The following is a 12608-nucleotide window of genomic DNA, read 5'->3' as shown; positions in this document are numbered from 1 at the left end:
GGCCCAAGTCTCTGCCGTGGGCACTGGTCACACTTGGGGCTATCCAAGGAGGTCTGTGCATTCCATGCAACGCGTGTGCAATCCCAGGGGTGCTGCCACAGAGTCCTTTGACTTGGGATGCCTTGCACCTCTGCATGTTGGCAATATTTAAGTGTTGGACTCCACTACACCCTAGGGGTCATGAACTGTTTTGGCTCCTTTAACTGGTTTGAAGTCTCAGTGCAGCCAGGACAGCCATGCCATGTTGAAGGGCATGCGGATGACTTAGGAATGTTGGAAAGGATGGGTGGTTCTGAGCTCGCAGCTCACTCACTAGCTGCCTGCATGTAGACCCAGTGGTGGTGCTCAGGCAGTGTTGACTTTCAGGCATTGCGGCAGGCAGTAGTGCAGTCAAGTTGGTGGCATGATAGGATGTTGCCTCAGAGGTCAGTACAGGGTAGACCTGTGCGTGTGTCCGATGCAAGGAAAATGAAAGACAGTGTGTCCTGTCTGCCTGGTCCTTGGGACATCGGTTGGGGGACGTCCTGTTGGAAAAGCAGCCATTCCCTTTGTATGTCCATAGGGCATGGTGCAGGCACATGGACTGAGTGGAGGGAGGAAGCCCGTGTCTTGAGGTCCTTTGGCTAGGTTGGGAAGACCACCTCTGACCTTGACGCTGAGTTTCAGACCGATGTGCTGGCCATTGCAAAGTCGCCCTCCAGCGCAGGTTGTGATTGGTTTTCCACCATGTATGCCTCACCTGAGAGGGCTGCTAGAGACAGTGTCTGCTCAGGACATCAGATGTCCCGTGAGGAGGAGCATGTATTCACACCAGGGGAGGTGGCTGGTAGGCGAGCCACCTCAGGCCTATATGTCCGCATGACTTCCATGTCAAAATTTACATCCTACTGATTGAAGTCCTTCAGCTGTCGGGTTGGTGGGTTGTCAGGCCAGGAGGCTGCAGACTATGACTGCCTATTGCTGTGTTGGGAAACACATGTGTCAGGAACACATGTGGTGAGGGAGACACACACACATACATTCATATACACACATACATTCATATACACACACACACACGCACACAGGCATGCCGAACCACAGGCAAATACACGTAGCAATGGGCGTGTGTGACCACACATGCTTTTAGTTATCCACAGAGTAACACGTGTAAAGTATCGTGGAAGCCAGGGGAATAACAGGTGTGCACGCTACCCCACAGGAAAGAGTGGGATTGAAGTGTTGACCAGTGGACCTGGGCCCATTTCTCAAGTGTGTTATTTGATTTCTTTACACTTCTCAGAGGCAATTGCTGTGGGAGGCGTGGTGTAACTGCTGGAAGGAAGACACTCCATTCCTCTGAGCAATGAAGGCCACATGGAGTCCTGGATTTTATGTGGTCCTGGCATCCATGATGCACCACGTGCTGGCAGGTGACTCAGGACGGTAAGCATTTCTCTGCCCTGCATGCCGAGTGAGGGTGTCTTTCGGATTTCCAAGACGCACAAGGAGCAGGTTCTTGGCTAACCACTAATGGCATGGTGACTTCCTCTCCTAGAGTGGATGATCTGCACTCATTGCTCAGTGGCACGGCTTTATGGGGGCCGAAGGTCTTTAACGTCATTGGCTCACCCACTGCTCGGCCTGTGGTGTCAAACGTCCTGCCTCTTCAAATGTGCTTGGATCGATGATGAGTCCCCTATAAAAACATTCCTTGGAAAAGCTGAACAAAATGAGTGAGAACTCATACCGTCGTTCTCATCGGATCTGAGGTCCAGCACATTGGCTTCCCCAGGGACTGTAGGAGCCAGGGGCAGCTTCCACTGATTCCCATATGTTCCACCACCCAGGGCATCCACAGGCCAAAGGCTCCCATCACACAGAGGTTAGGAACATTCCCTTTGTGTGAGGTACACAGGTGGGAGAGTCCTGGGGGGAGCGACTGCTCTGTGGTGGTGCGGTAGCTGTGGAAGGGATGGAAATATTGCAGGCCTAGGGTAGTGTGCACTTCATGTTGGCTTGTTGAGCTCTTAGGAAGGGAGACCTGGACCTCATGGCGGGCATCTCTCAGCAGAGGACTGAGTCCTTGTTTTGTTGCCAGGGAGAGCACAAGGCCCACGTCTCAGGCAGATGTTGGTCCTGATTTTTGGTTTGCTGAGGACAAGGGAGTGTCAAGGATGATAGGGGACAGTGTATTAACAAAGGGTGTTGTGACAGATAGCCAAAGCTGCTTTGGCCCTCCACCCAGCATCCGGTCATGGAGGCCCCCCAGCAGGGATTTCTTCATCCCCTGAACCGTGAGATGCCCCTGGTGCCACGGTGGAAGCCTGGACTGGAAGGTACCCCACAGAGGAGGCGGTAGGGGGCTCATGTGGACATGTGTGTCATCAGCATTGTTGGGCTGTTGTTCAGCAGTGATGGGCTTTCCATTTACTTCTCTAGTGGATGACAAGTTGGCCAGCAGCAATCTTAGAGGATAGGTCCCAGGGAATATGAGGGTCAGACTCGTGCCCCTGGCCCTCAGTCACTTCTCATCTTCCTGACATTGTAGTGGGTCCACCATTGTGCACATCTTCCTGGAAATGGTCTCTTGGCTTGCCATTGCCGGGCAGCCCCACCTGCTGCAGCTCGTGTGAGCAAGTATGGCTCTGGATCGTCTTTCCCACTTTGAAAGCAGCTTCTATCCTGAAGGCGTCCAGAGGGTATGTGCCCTGGCCCTGGCCCAGAACTCTTCTGTGGGCATCGGTCACACATGGGGCTATCCATGGAGATCGGGTACATTCCAGGCAACATGTATACCATTCCAGGGGCCTGCCATAGAGAGTTCCTTGACTTGGGATGCCCCTGCACCTCCCGTGTTGGTAATGTTCCAGTGTTGCATTCTGCTACACCCTAAGGGTGATGAAGCATTTCAGCTCCCTCAAACAGTTTGAGGTCACAGTGCAGCCAGGACACCCATATCATATTGAGGGGCCCATGACTGCATTAGAAATGTTGGAAGGAATTAGTGGTTCTGCAGATTGTACCTTATGAGTAGCCGTGTACATGTAGATCTGGTGATGGTGCTGAGGTAGTGTAGAGTTGCAGGAGTTGGGGTGGGTGGTAGTGCAGTCAAGTTGGCTGCATGATGGGATGTTGCCTCAGAGTTTAAGCCCTGTGGATGTAACCAATGCAAGGACAATGGAAGGCAGTGTGTCGTGTCAGCCTGGTCCTTGGGCGGGGACGTCCTGTTGGAGAGCAGCCATTCCCTTCGAGTGTCCTGAAGGCGCAGTGCAGGCATGTGGACTGAGTGGAAGGGAGGAAGCCCGCATCTTGAGATCCTTTGGCTAGGTTGGGAAGATTGGCTCTGGCCTGATGCCATTTTCAGACTGATGGGTTCGTCATTGAGAAGGCACCCTCAAGTGCTGATTGTGGTTGGTTTTTCGTCACATGAGCCTCACCTGGGAGTGTGGCCAGAGACAGTGTCAGGTCACAACATCAGGTGCCCCATGAGGAGGAGAGTGTGCTCACTCCAGGGGTGGTGGCTGGTAGGTGAGGGACCTCAGGCCTATGTCCTCATGGCCCCGAAGTCAAAGTTTGCATCCTACTGATTGAAGACCTTGGTTTTGAGCCTTTGGGTTGCAGGGGCTTCAGGTCTGGAGGCTGTAGACTGGGACTTCCTGTTGCGGTGTGGGAAACACATGTGCATGCGGGAAACACACACGCTCACACTATCACACACACAGTCATGTACAGCCACAGGCAAATAGACGCAGCAACAGGTACATGTGGTCGTTCTGGCCACACATGCTTCCTAAGTGTCTAGAAAGTGACACTGTCAGGTATGTTTATAAAGATGGAGGTCCATCATGGAGGCCAAGGAGAAGTGGGCATGTGAGTTGCTCTGTGGAAAAGGGTGGCGTTGAAGCGACCAGTGAACCTGGACCCATTTCTCAAGCGTGCATTTGATTTCTTTACACTTCTCAGGGGCAGTTATCATGGGACATCCGCCGTATGCTGGCAATGAACATGGTCAGTTCTTCTCAGCCACAAAGGCCCCCAAAGTCCTGGAGCTGGTGTGGCTTAGCATCCACGGTGCGCCCCCTGCTGGTGGATGGCTCAGGACGGTAAGCATTCCTCTGCCCCACGTGCTGAGTGGGGGTGGGATTTCCGAGACCTGAAAGGAGCTGTTTCTCAGCAGGCCACTGATGGCATGGTGAGTTCCACTCCTAAAGTGAATGGTCTGTGCGTGTTGTTCAGTGGTGTGGCTCTGGCTTCCCCAGGGGTCCGAAGATTTTTAAGGTCATCAGCTTGCCCACTGCTCAGCCTGTGGTGTCAAACGTCCTGCCCCTTTGAACGTGCTTGGATCGATGATGAGTCCCCTATAAAAACATTCCTTGGAAAAGCTGAACAAAATGAGTGAGAACTCATACCGTCATTCTCATCGGATCTGAGGTCCAGCATGTTGCCTCCCCCGGGGACTGTAGGAGTTAGGGACAACTTCCACTGGTTCCCATAGGTTCCACCACCCAGGGCGTCCACGGATGAAAGTCTCACATCACAGGCACAATAGGAACATTCCGTCTGTGTGAGGTACACGAGTAGAAGAGTCATGGGGGAATCGGCTGCTCTGTGATGTCATGGTGGCTGTAGAAGTGGGTAGAATTGCAGACCTAGGATCATGTGCAACTGATCTTGGCTTGGTGAGCTCCCAGGAAGGGAGACCCTGACCTCCCGATGGGCGTCTCTACGCAGAGGACTGGGTCTTTGTTTTTATGCCAAGGAGAGCAAAAGGCCCAGACTTCAGACAGACCTTGGTCTCGATTTTCAGTTATCTGAGGAGAGGGGAGTGCCAAAGTGATGGGGGACAATGGAGAGCAATGGGTGTTGTGGCAGACAGCCAAAGCCTCTTTGGCCCTCCCCCTAGTGCTGGTTACAGGGACCCCCCGGCAGGGATTTCTTTGCCTCCTGAGCCATGAGTTGCCCATGGTGTGGTGGCTGAGCCTGGGCAGGACAGTACCTCAGAGCAAAGGTGGTAGAGGGCTCACATGGACATGTGTGTCATCAGTGTTCTTGGGCTGTCATTTGGCAGTGATGGGCTTTCCATGGATTTCTCTTGTGGATGACAGGTCAGCCCATGGTGTTTTCAAGGGCAGATCCAAGGAGCATGAGGGTCGAGCTGTATCCCGTTGCCCTGGGTCACTTCCAGTCTTCTTGGGAGAGTAGAGGGCTCCACCGTTGTGCGCATCTTCCTGGAAATGGTCTCTTGGCCCACCATTGCCGTGCAGCCCTACACGCTGCAGCTCGTGTGATGAAATAACTGCTGTGGATCTTACTTCCCGCTTTGAAAGCAACTTCCATCCTGAAGACTTGCAGAGGGAACGTGCCCTGGCCCTGGCCCTTGCTCGGAACTCTCCTGTGGGATTCCGTCACACTTGGAGCTGTCCATGGAGGTCCATGTGCATTCCAAACAATGCGTATTTAATCCCAGGTGCCTTCCATGGAGGGTCCCTTGACTTGAGATGCTTCCACTCCTCTGCACGTTGGTGATGCTCAAGTGTTGAATTTAGCTATGCCCTAGGCGTGATGAAGTGTTTCAACCCCATTAGTCTCAGTGCAGCCAGAACAGTCATGCCATGTTGAAGGGCATGCCAATGGCTTAGGAAAGTTGGGAAGGATTGGTCATTCTGTGGCTCGCAGCTCACTTAGTAGCCATGTGCATATAGACTTGGTGGTGGTTGTCAGACGGTGTTGACTAGCAGGTGTTGGGGAGGATGGTACTGCATCCAAGGTGGCTGCGTGGTGGGATGTTGCCTTGGAGGTCGGTGCAAGGAAGGCCTTTGAGTGTGATCAATGCAAGGATGATGGAAGGCCATGTGTCCTGTCTGCCTGGTCCTTGGCGCGTTAGGCAGGGACGTCCTGTGGGAAAAGCAGCCATTCCCTTCAGGTGTCCTGAGGGGCATGATGCAGGTACATTGACTGAGTGAAGGAGAGGAAGCCCATGTCTTGAGGTCGTTTGCCTAGATTGGGCAGACTGCCTCTGGCCTTGATGCCGAGTTTCAGAGTCACATCCTGACCGTTGCAAAGGCATGCTCCAGTGCTGGTTGTGATTGGTTTTGTGCCAGGTGCACCTTTCCTGGGAGTGCTGCCAGAGATGGTGTCTGGTCAGGACATCAGATGCCTTGTGAGGAGGAGCTTGTGCTCAGACTAGGGGTGGTGGCTGTTATGTGAGGGACCTTGGGCCTATGTCTGCATGGCCCAAGGTCAGAGTTTACATCCTGTGGATTGAAGGTCTTGGTCTTGAATTGTCCGGTTGATGGGGGCTCAGGCCTGGAGGCCACAGACTCTGACTGCATGTTGCCATGTTGGTAAACTCATGTGTTGGAAAACACATGTGCATGAGGGAGACACACACACACACACACACACATGCATGCACATAGCCACTGAGCAATAGGTGTGTGTGGTCATTCTGGCGCCACACACAGCTCCGAAGTGTTTGCAGAGTGCCACTAGTAAGGTACAATCATGGAAACAGAGGTCACTCACGGAGGCCAACAGAAGGAAGACGTGCAAGTTGCCACGCATGAACGAATGGCACTGAAGTTTTGACCAGTGGAACTGGGCCTGTTTCTCAAGTGTGTATTTTATTTGTTTACACTTCTCAGGGGCAGTTGCCATGGGAGGCCCGCCGCCTGCTGGAAGGAAGATGGTCAATTCTTTTGAGCCACAAAGGCCCTGCAGAGTCCTGGAGTCAGTGTGGCCTGGCTTCCTGGGTGTACCTTGTGCTGGTGGATTGCTCAGGACGGTAAGCATTTCTCTGCCCCATGTGCTGAGTGAGGGTGTCTTTTGGATTTCCAAGACCCACCATGAGCTGTTTCTCACAAGGCCACTAATGGCATGGTGTCAAACATCCTGCCTCTTCAAATGTGCTTGGATCGATGATGAGTCCCCCAAAAAAAACATTCCTTGGAAAAGCTGAACAAAATGAGTGAGAACTCATACCGTCGTTCTCATCGGAACTGAGGTCCAGCACTTGCCTCTAGCAGAGACTATTGGAGTGAGGGACAGCTTCCACTGGTCCCTGTAGGTTCCACCACCCAGGCCATCTGCAAGTAAATGTCTCCCATTACACACACATTAGGAACATTCCCTTTGTGTGAGGTACACAATTAGGAGAGTTGTGGAGGGACTGGCTGCTGTGTGATGGCGTGGCGGCTGTGGAAGCGGACAGAAAAATCGCAGGCCTAGAGGAGTGTGTGGCAGACCTGGGCCTGGTGAGCTGCCAGGAGGGGAGACCTGGACCTTGTGTCAGCCATCCTCACACACAGGAGAGGGTCCTGGTCCCCCTACTATGGAGAGCATGAGGTCCTAGCCTTAGGCAGACTTTGATCTTGCTTTTCAGTTAGCTGAGGACAGGGGAGTGATGGGGGAGAGTGCAGAGCAATGGGTGTTGCAGCAGATGGCCAAAGCCTCTTTGATCCTCCCCCCAGCATTGGTCTCAGGGTCACCCCAGCATGGATTTCTTTGCCTCCTGAACTGTGAGATGCTGGTGGTGTTGTGGAGACCAGGGTAGGACGTATTCTCTGGTATTCCAGAGAAAAGGTGGTAGGGGGCTCACGTGGACAGGTGTGTGTCATCAGTGGTCTTGGGCTGTCTGTGTGCTGGACTTTCTGTGTATTTCTCTGATGGGTGACAGATTGGGCAGCAGGGGTCTTCAAGGAAAGTTGCCAGGTGTGTGAGGTTTGGGCTGCTGCCTGTGGCCCTGGGTCACTCCGATCTTCCTGGCAGAGTTATGGGCTCCACCGTTGTGTACATCTTCCTGGAAATGGTCTCTTGGCCTGCCGTTGCCAGGCGCCCCACTTGCTGCAGCTCGTGTGAGCAAATGCTGCTCTTAATCCTTTTTTTCACTTTGAAAGCAGCATCCATCCCAAAGGCGTCCAGAGGGAATGTGCCCTGGCCCAGGCCGAGTACCATCCTGTGGTCTCCAGTCACATGTGGGCCTGTCCATGGAGGTCCGTGTCCATTCCGGGCAATGCGTGTGCAGTCCCAGGGGTGTTGCCACAGAAAGTCTTTTGACTTTGGATGTCTCCATGCCTCTGCATGTTGACGATGTTCCAGTGTTGGATTCCGCTATGCCCTATGCATGATGAAGCATTTTAGCTCCCGTAACCAGTTTGAATTCACAGTGCAGCCATGACAGCCATGCTACTTTCAAGGGCACATGGTTGGCTTAGGAAAGTTGGAATGGATTGGTGCTTCTACAGCTCACAGCTCACTTAGTAGCCGCATGCATGTGGACTGGGTGGTGTTGATACAGTGTTGACTTGCCAGTTTTGGGGTGGGTAGTAGTGCGGTCAGATTGGCTGCATGATGGGTCATTGCTTCTGAGGTCAGTGCAGGGATGCCCTGTGGGCGTGTCCAATGCAAGAATGATGACAGGCGGTGTGTCCTGTCAACCTGGTCCTTGCAGTTCAGGTAGGGACGTCCTGTTGGAAAAGCAGCCATTTTCTTTGGGTGTCCTGAGGGCACAGTGTGGGCACATGGACTGAGTAGAGGGGAGGAGGCGTGTATCTTGAGGGCCTGTGGCTGGGTTGCTAGTCTTGCCTCTGGCCTTAATGCTGAGTTTCAGACCAATGTGCTGGACTTTGCAAAGGTCCCCTCTGGAGCTGGTTGTGGTTGGTTTTGCACCAGGTTGCACCTCACCTAAGAGAGTGGTCAGAGACAGTGTCTTGTGATGACATCAGCATTCCCATGAGGAAGAGGAGTAGCCTGTGCTCCTGCCAGAGGTGGTGGCTGCTGGGTGAGAGACCTGTGACCTGTTTCCACATGGCCCCAAGGTCAAAGTTCACATGCCACTGATTGAAGGCGTGGGTCTTGAGCCATCAGGTTGCTGGGTGGATCAGGTCTGGAGGCTGCAACCTATAACTGCCCATTGTGGTGTTGGCACCCACAGGTGCATTAGGGAGACAAACACACACCCATTTCAACTAACATTCTCACACATACACACACACACTCTCTCATACACTCACACTCATACTCACACTCTATCCCACACACACACACAGGCACAGACAGTCATAGGCTAATAGATGCAGCAGTGTGCACGTGCGGTGGTTCTGGCCACACATGCTTTTAGGTGTCCACAGAGTGACACGGGTAAGGTATATTCATGGAGATGGAGGTCAGCCGTGGAGGCCAAGGAGGAGCAGGTGTGTGAGTTGCTCTGTGGGAAAGAATGGCATTGAAGTGTCCAGTGAACCTGGGCCTGTTTCTCAAGCATGCATTTGATTTGTTTACACTTCTCAGGGACAGTTGCCGTGGGAGGTCCGCTGCCTGCTGTCAGGGAAGATGGTCGATGCTTCTGAGCAACATAGGCCCACGTGGATTCCGTGTGGCCTAGCATCCACTGTGCACCCCGTGCTGGCGGGTGGCTCAGGACGGTAAGCATTTTTCTGCCCCGTGTGATGAGAGACGGTGGCTTTAGAATTTCCGAGACCTGCAAGGAACAGTTTCTCAGCAGGCCATTAATAGCATGGCGAGTTCCACTCCCAGAGTGGATGGTCTGTGCCGGTTGGTCAGTGGTGCAGCTCTGGCTTCCCCAGGGTGCCAAAGTTCTTTAATGTCATCGGCTCGCCCACTGCCCAGCCTGTGGTGTCAAACATCCTGCCTTTTCAAACGTGCTTGGATCGATGATGAGTCCCCCAAAAAAACATTCCTTGGAAAAGCTGAACAAAATGAGTGAGAACTCATACCGTCGTTCTCATCGGATCTGAGGTCCAGCACGTTGCCTCCCCCGGGGACTGTAGGAGCGAGGGACAACTTCCACTGGTTCCCATAGGTTCCACCACCCAGGGCGTCCACGGATGAAAGTCTCACGTCACAGGCACAATAGGAACATTCCGTCTGTGTGAGGTACATGAGTGGGAGATTCGTGGGGACACTGGCTGCTCTGTGATGGCGCAGCAGCCATGGAAGAGGGGAGAAATGTCACGATCCTAGGGGAGTGTGCGGCTGACCTCAGCCTGGTGAGCTTTCAGGAAGGGAGGCCTGGACCTTATGGCTGAAGTCTCCGTGCAGAGGGCAAGGTCTCAGTTTTGCTACCAAGGAGAGCACAAGGCCTGGGCCTCGGGCAGACCTTGTTCATGATTTCTGGTTAGCTGAGGACAGGGGAGTGCCAAGGGCAGTGATGGAGAATGCATAGCAATGGGTGCCACAGGAGACAGCCAGTGGCTCTTCAGCTCTTCCACCAGTGTTGGTCACAGTGTCCCCCCAGCACATATTTCTTTGCTTCCCGAGCCATGAGACATGTGTGCTTTGGTGGTGAAGGTGTAGACTGGATGGTATCCAAGAGAAAAGGTGCTAGAGGGCTCTCATGGATGTGAGTGTCATCAGCTTCATTGGGTTTTAATTTGGCAGTGATGGGCTTTCCATGGATTTCTCTGGTGGACGACAGGTTAGCCAGGGCAGGTCTTTGAGGGCATGTCTCTGGGCAAATGAGTGTCAGGATGGTGTCCATGGCCCTCGGTCACTTCTGGTGTTCCCAGCCAAGTAGTGGGCTCCACCGTTGTGCACATCTTCCTGGAAATGGTTTGTTGGCCTGCATTGTCGGGCGGCCCCACCTGCTGCTGCTCTTGTGAGCAAATACTGCTCTGTATCATTCCCGCTTTCCATCCCAAATATGTCCAGAGCGAATGTGCCCTGGCCCTGGCCCTGGACTCTCATGTGGGCCCCAGTCATGCATGGGGCTATCCATGGTCTGTGTGCATACCGAGCAGTGCATTTGCAGTCTCAGGGGCATTGCCACAGCGAGTCTCTTGACTTGGCATGTCTCCATACCTCTGTGTGCTGGTGATGTTCTAGTGTTGGACTCCGCTGCTCCCTAGGCGTGATGAAGCATTTCAGCTCCCATAGCTGGTTTGAAGTCACAGAGCAGGCAGGACAGCCATGCCACTTTCAAGGGCACACAGTTGGCACAGGAAAATTGGAAAGGATTGGTTGTTTTACATCTTGCAGCTCACTTAGTAGCTGCATGCACGTAGACCTGATGCTGTTGATGCAGTGTTGACTTGCTGGCGTTGGGGTGGTGGGTGGTACTGTGACACTGGCTGCATGATGCAATGTTGTCTCAGAGGTCAGTGCAGGGAAACTCTATGGGTGTATCCAATGCAACGACAGTGTTACAGGCAGTGTGTCCTGTCTGCCTGGTCCTTGGGGAGTCAGGTGGAGACGTCCTTTTGGAAATGCAGCCATTCTCTTTGGGTGTCCAGAGGGCATGGTGTGGGCACATGGGTTGAGTGGAGGAAAGGAAGTGTGTGTCTTGAGGTCCTTTGGCTAGGTTGGGAAGACTACCTCTGGCCTTGATGCTGTGTTTCAGAGCCATGTGCTGGCCATTGCAAAGGCGCCCTCCAGTGCTGGTTGTAGTTGGTTTTCCATCAGGTGCACCTCACCTGGTGAAGGGGCCAGAGACAGTGTCTGGTCATGACATAAGATGCTTTGTGAGGAGGAGAATGTGTTCATGCCCGGGGTAGTGGCTGTTAGGCAAGGGACCTTGGACCTCTTTCCTCATGGCCTTGAGGTCAAAGTTCACATGCTATTGATTGAAGGCCTGGGTCTTGAGCCTTTGGTTTTGTGGGGTTGGTTCCGGTCTGGAGGCTGCAGACTGTGACTGCCTGCTGGGGTGGTGGGAAACACACGTGCATGAGGGGGACACATCCACACAGAGACACTCACACTCATGCACACTCGTGTGCACAGCCACAAATAGATGCGGCAATGGGCGTGTGCAGTTGTTAGGCCACAGACACTTGTAGGTGTCCATGGAGTGACATAGGTAAGGTGTGAATGGGTCTTTGAGGGCATGTCTCTGGGCAAGTGAGTGTCAGGATGGTGTCCATGGCCCTGGGTCACTTCTGGTCTTCCCAGCAGAGTAGTGGTATGAATATGGAGATGGAGGTCAGTCCTAGAGTCCAAGGAGAAGCAGAGATACGAGTTGCCCCATGGGAAAGAATGACATTGACATGGTGACCAGTGGACGTGGGCGTGTTTCGCAAACATGCATTTGATGTCTTTACACTTCTCAGGAGCAGTTGCCTTGAGATGCCCACTGCCTGCTGGCACAGCAGATGGTCAATTCTTCTGAGCAATGGAGTCCCCACTGAGTCATGGAGTCGGTGTGGCCTGGCATCCACGGTGCACCCTGTGCTGGTGGATGGCTCAGGACGGTAAGCATTCCTGTGTCCCGCGTGCTGCGTGAGGGTGTCTTCAGGATTCTGAGACCCACAGGGAGCAGTTCTTCGGGCCATTAAGGGCATGGCCGAGGCCTTTAAGGTTATCATCTCGTGCACTGCCCAGCCTGTGGTGTCAAATGTCCTACCTCTTCAAATGTGCTTGGATCGATGATGAGTCCTCCAAAAAAACATTCCTTGGAAAAGCTGAACAAAATGAGTGAGAACTCATACCGTCGTTCTCATCGGAACTGAGGTCCAGCACATTGCTTCCTCTGGGGCCCGTAGTAGTGAGGGACGACTTCTACTAGTCCCTACAGCTTCCACCACCCACGGCGTTCACAGATGACAGTTTTCTGTCATATGCACATTAGGAACATTCCCTCTGTGTGAGGTACACAGATCAGAGAGTCATAGGGT

The 12608-nt window shown here is 53.3% G+C and overlaps 1 protein-coding gene and 5 non-coding genes across 44 annotated transcripts in view; all 6 read left to right on the top strand.

The window, feature by feature from the left end:
* The window catches only part of LOC123566768 (uncharacterized), an 86557-nt gene that overhangs the window by 9979 nt on the left and 63970 nt on the right, over positions 1-12608 (top strand). For all 39 annotated transcript variants that reach the window (XM_073995353.1, XM_073995352.1, XM_073995323.1 and 36 more), the window contains 5 exons: positions 1283-1425; positions 3946-4085; positions 6627-6766; positions 9271-9404; positions 12045-12185. In XM_073995353.1, coding sequence (XP_073851454.1) covers positions 4073-4085; positions 6627-6766; positions 9271-9404; positions 12045-12185 — 428 coding nt within the window. In that variant the 5' untranslated portion in view covers positions 1283-1425; positions 3946-4072. The remainder of the gene's footprint in view (positions 1-1282; positions 1426-3945; positions 4086-6626; positions 6767-9270; positions 9405-12044; positions 12186-12608) is intronic.
* LOC123574921 (small nucleolar RNA SNORD116) lies at positions 1661-1755 on the top strand. Its single transcript, XR_006700104.2, has one exon. It is a non-coding gene; the product is annotated as a small nucleolar RNA SNORD116 (small nucleolar RNA).
* On the top strand, positions 4323-4417 carry LOC123574920 (small nucleolar RNA SNORD116). Its single transcript, XR_006700103.2, has one exon. It is a non-coding gene; the product is annotated as a small nucleolar RNA SNORD116 (small nucleolar RNA).
* LOC123574913 (small nucleolar RNA SNORD116) lies at positions 6894-6989 on the top strand. The gene has a single exon (XR_006700096.2). It is a non-coding gene; the product is annotated as a small nucleolar RNA SNORD116 (small nucleolar RNA).
* On the top strand, positions 9648-9742 carry LOC123574916 (small nucleolar RNA SNORD116). The gene has a single exon (XR_006700099.1). It is a non-coding gene; the product is annotated as a small nucleolar RNA SNORD116 (small nucleolar RNA).
* Positions 12354-12448, top strand: LOC123574914 (small nucleolar RNA SNORD116). The gene has a single exon (XR_006700097.1). It is a non-coding gene; the product is annotated as a small nucleolar RNA SNORD116 (small nucleolar RNA).

Source organism: Macaca fascicularis, chromosome 7 (assembly GCF_037993035.2).
Source record: "Macaca fascicularis isolate 582-1 chromosome 7, T2T-MFA8v1.1".
Classification (NCBI taxonomy): domain Eukaryota; kingdom Metazoa; phylum Chordata; class Mammalia; order Primates; family Cercopithecidae; genus Macaca; species Macaca fascicularis.
Note: the sequence above shows the minus strand (reverse complement) of the source record. Positions and strands in the feature narration are given on the sequence as shown.